The sequence below is a fragment of the Acomys minous genome, assembly GCF_964271855.1.
Source record: "Acomys minous genome assembly, chromosome: 18".
Lineage (NCBI taxonomy): Eukaryota > Metazoa > Chordata > Mammalia > Rodentia > Muridae > Acomys > Acomys minous.
This window is the reverse complement of record NC_140501.1, coordinates 68,872,292-68,875,839: the sequence shown is the minus strand read 5'-3', so window position 1 is coordinate 68,875,839 and position 3,548 is coordinate 68,872,292. Positions and strand designations below refer to the sequence as shown.

The window sequence follows — 3,548 nt, the reverse complement described above, 5'->3', positions numbered from 1 at the left end:
CTGGAATTATAGTGAAAGGAAAAAGAATATTTACAAGTGGAACCTAAAGAATGATGGTCAGAGAAGACAAGTTTAATTTTTCTCTCAGTTTTTGGAACTTTGTGTTTTAGTTATGAATAACATAGTGTTATATACTAAATTTTAGTTCACTGAATCTATCACATCTTGAGTTTATTATTTGTAAAAGAGCATAATTGCAATGCTAGCTTCTTCTGGGTTTTATTAAGGCATGTGGTTATTTAATAGCACTGTAAATATTATAAAAATTATCCTCACATTCTTTTTCTTGCTGTCATATTATCTTTTTAAAAGGTGTACCATGACAAAAGCAGTATGTGGAATGCCATTTCTATAAGTAAAATTCACTAATTCAAATAGTAATCCAAATAACAAATGTGTGAGCAGTATAAGAAAGTTCATGATGAGAGTTAAAAATAGACATTACCATCTGAGGAAGAATCAGTCTAATAGAAATGATTAACCACAGCAAAGTCCAATCTCATTTGACTACAGATCAAGCAAATGCTATCAAGAGTAAGAGGAGCAGATGGACTTTACTTAAAGTAAATCTAATGCACCCAAACACCGTCACATTCTGAGCCACAGCTTCTGCTATATTTCATCCATTTATTTTATGTGCAAGTGGGGGACAAAAAATTAACTGACTGTTAACAATCATGTTCCTTGTCTCCTCTGTGGAGGACATGTGTGAAAACAAAGATTCAGGGCAGTGCTGATGTCCATCTGTCCTCATTATTGGTCACACATTTTATCTGATTTCCCAAGGTTATTCTATGACTCATAATATTGTGAACTAGCCATACCATTTTCTGTAACCCATGAATTCTTAATCATTTTCACCTAATTCTAATTCCATATCCAAAGATGAATATTGAGCAAAATGTTCATAGGTACATATACTAATAAAAAGTTCCTCCAATCCTGCACTTCTGGTCTCTCTGAGAAAAGGTTCAATATAGAAACATCCCATTTGTTTTACTATGCCAAGAGCTACAGAACTTCTTTCTGATGATTAAAATTAAATTCTTTTAGTTTATCCATGATAAACCTTCTGTGAGTTCAAAAATCTAAATGAAGACAAAAGTGTTTGTGGGACAGAATTATATTATGTAGGATCAGAAGTACTTGTGCATACAACTTGATAGTACCTTACCACTATGTCAGCCAAACTAGATGTTGGATTAAACATACGATGATTTCTTGCATTTATTAATGGATATTGTGAATTTCTAAACAATGGAAGTTCTAATAACATGGTCATTAGATAACCTACAGAAAGAACTATTGGTTGTTATAAATATTCAGTAACATCTAAGACTATATTTTAAATAAAAAGAATATATTTTTGCAAGCAGTACTACGGATTTGCTTACAAGATGCAAGGATCTGCCCCATGAATTGATATATTTCATAATCTCTTTAGCTTTTCCCAAGGAATATGTTCATATTCTTTCCTATTGTTATTAACACCCACTTAATCAGATCCTTTCTATATAACACCTGAAAGTTGTAAAGCATGGTACTAAATAGAACACTGTGCAGTGATCCATTGAAGGCAAAATGCCATAAGTAAACACTAACCTGAGTCAGCACTTGGTTTTCACAAAAGAGCTTTATTGTGGCAGGAGCAACATGAACATAGATCTAGGAAAAGCAACAATCATCACTTTTGTTTTAAACTCTCACTTTATAAAATGTATTCCTTTCTTTGTAAACAATAAACTTACTTCTATAATTTGAATATAATCTTTATTTTCAAAACACACAAAGCAAAATATATTTACAATTCAACAACTGTCGTAACAGGAATGAACTTTTATTTTAAAACCATCATTTTTTTTAAACAGGAAGAAAAAACAACATAGAGCAAAATAATTGAAATTATATTAAATTCCATGAAATGTGTACTGCTTATTAATGTTATAGTAAGCCTTTAAGTATCTCCACATTTTAAATGACTACCTTTAGAATTATAATCAAGACCATGTTGTAAACATCTGGAGAGAAGACAAAAATTCTGCCAGTCCTCTAATTTTACTTAGTTTTGAGAAAAGGGACATGTCTAACCAGTTCAGAAACTTGTCCATGTTTCAGATACCGACTCCTCAGTTTTGACATGGCTGCCTTGACTTCTTTGTTTCTCAGAGTGTAGATAAGTGGGTTTAAAATGGGTGTAACAATGGTGTAGAACACAGCAAGGACTTTGTCAACTGAGTAGCCGCTAAAGGGCCACACATAGATGAAGATGCATGGTCCAAAAAATAGTGTGACTACAGTGATGTGAGCAGTTAGGGTGGAACGAGCCTTGGCCATGCTAGCAGAGGAGCGATTCCTAACTGTAATGAGAATCACAGTGTAGGAGACAACCAAGAGGAGAAATGAACTCATGGTGAGAAAGCCACTGTCTGCTACTATTAGTAAACTGACCACATAAGTATCTATGCAGGCTAATTTGGTCACCAGTGGGAGATCACAGAAAAAACTATCCACCAGGTTAGGACCACAAAATGGCAAGTTAATAGTGAACGCTAACTGGCTGGTTGTGTGGATGAAGCCAACAAACCAGGGGATGCTGACCAGAATGATACATACACGGCGACTCATGATTGTCATGTAGTGGAGAGGCTTGCATATTGCAACATAGCGATCATAGGCCATGGATACTAAAAGTACCATCTCACCACCAGCAAAGAGATGAACAAAGAAAATCTGAGCCATGCAGGCTTCAAAGGATATAGTTTTTCGTTCAACCAGAAAGTCAGCAAGCATTTTGGGGGTAGCAAAAGAGGCCACACATATATCTATAAAAGATAGGTTTGCAAGCAGGAAGTACATGGGGGTATGCAGTCTGGAGTCTGAAGTCACTGTCAGGATGATGAGGAAATTGCCCAGCAGTATTGCTAGGTAGAGCAGGGAAAATATGAGAAACAGGAATGGCTGGAGCTCCTTTGAACTAGACAGGCTGAGCAGCACAAACTCTGTCACTCGAGAGTAATTTGTCTCATTCATTGACTTTGGAAGAGATTTGTCTTCAGCTATCTGAATAAAAAAACAACAAAAATCAATCAAATAAAGTTTTTCTTGCTCTCACAATACGGGTCAGATTTTGAAGACTATACTAATTTTGTTCCATACATGCAATTTCTGAAGTGATTAAAATTACAGAACCACTATGATTGGCCTTAAATTATGTCAGTTTGAAAATCATGCTGATCTGAAGTGGGTTTTAAAAGATGTCTTTTTATTATTTCTAACCTCTGGCAACTATGACTATCAATGTCTTTTTAGGTCTTAGATGTGTAATTCCTTATATCTACTGGGGTAGTTCCTCATATGGCAATACCTGAGAAGGTATTTTAAATATCTTGCAGAAACAAATGCAGAAAATAACTTTTGTATTTCATGTCTCCTACTTGTAAGAACCCAGCATGGAATGGAACCAATTAATGTTTCTGTCACTTATACCATAAAAGCAAATTCACCAAAATATCCAGAAATGTTTAAGAAGTAGAAATTAAAAAAAAAGA

The 3,548-nt window shown here is 34.6% G+C and overlaps 1 protein-coding gene across 1 annotated transcript; it reads right to left on the bottom strand.

The window, feature by feature from the left end:
- Positions 1-2,055: 2,055 nt before the first annotated feature.
- Positions 2,056-3,060, bottom strand: LOC311589540 (olfactory receptor 4K15-like; the record flags this gene model as incomplete). Its single annotated transcript, XM_084768072.1, has 1 exon — positions 2,056-3,060. The coding sequence occupies exon 1, from the start codon at positions 3,028-3,030 to the stop codon at positions 2,056-2,058; it is 975 nt and encodes a 324-aa protein (XP_084624198.1). The 5' UTR covers positions 3,031-3,060.
- Between the last annotated feature and the right edge of the window lie 488 nt (positions 3,061-3,548).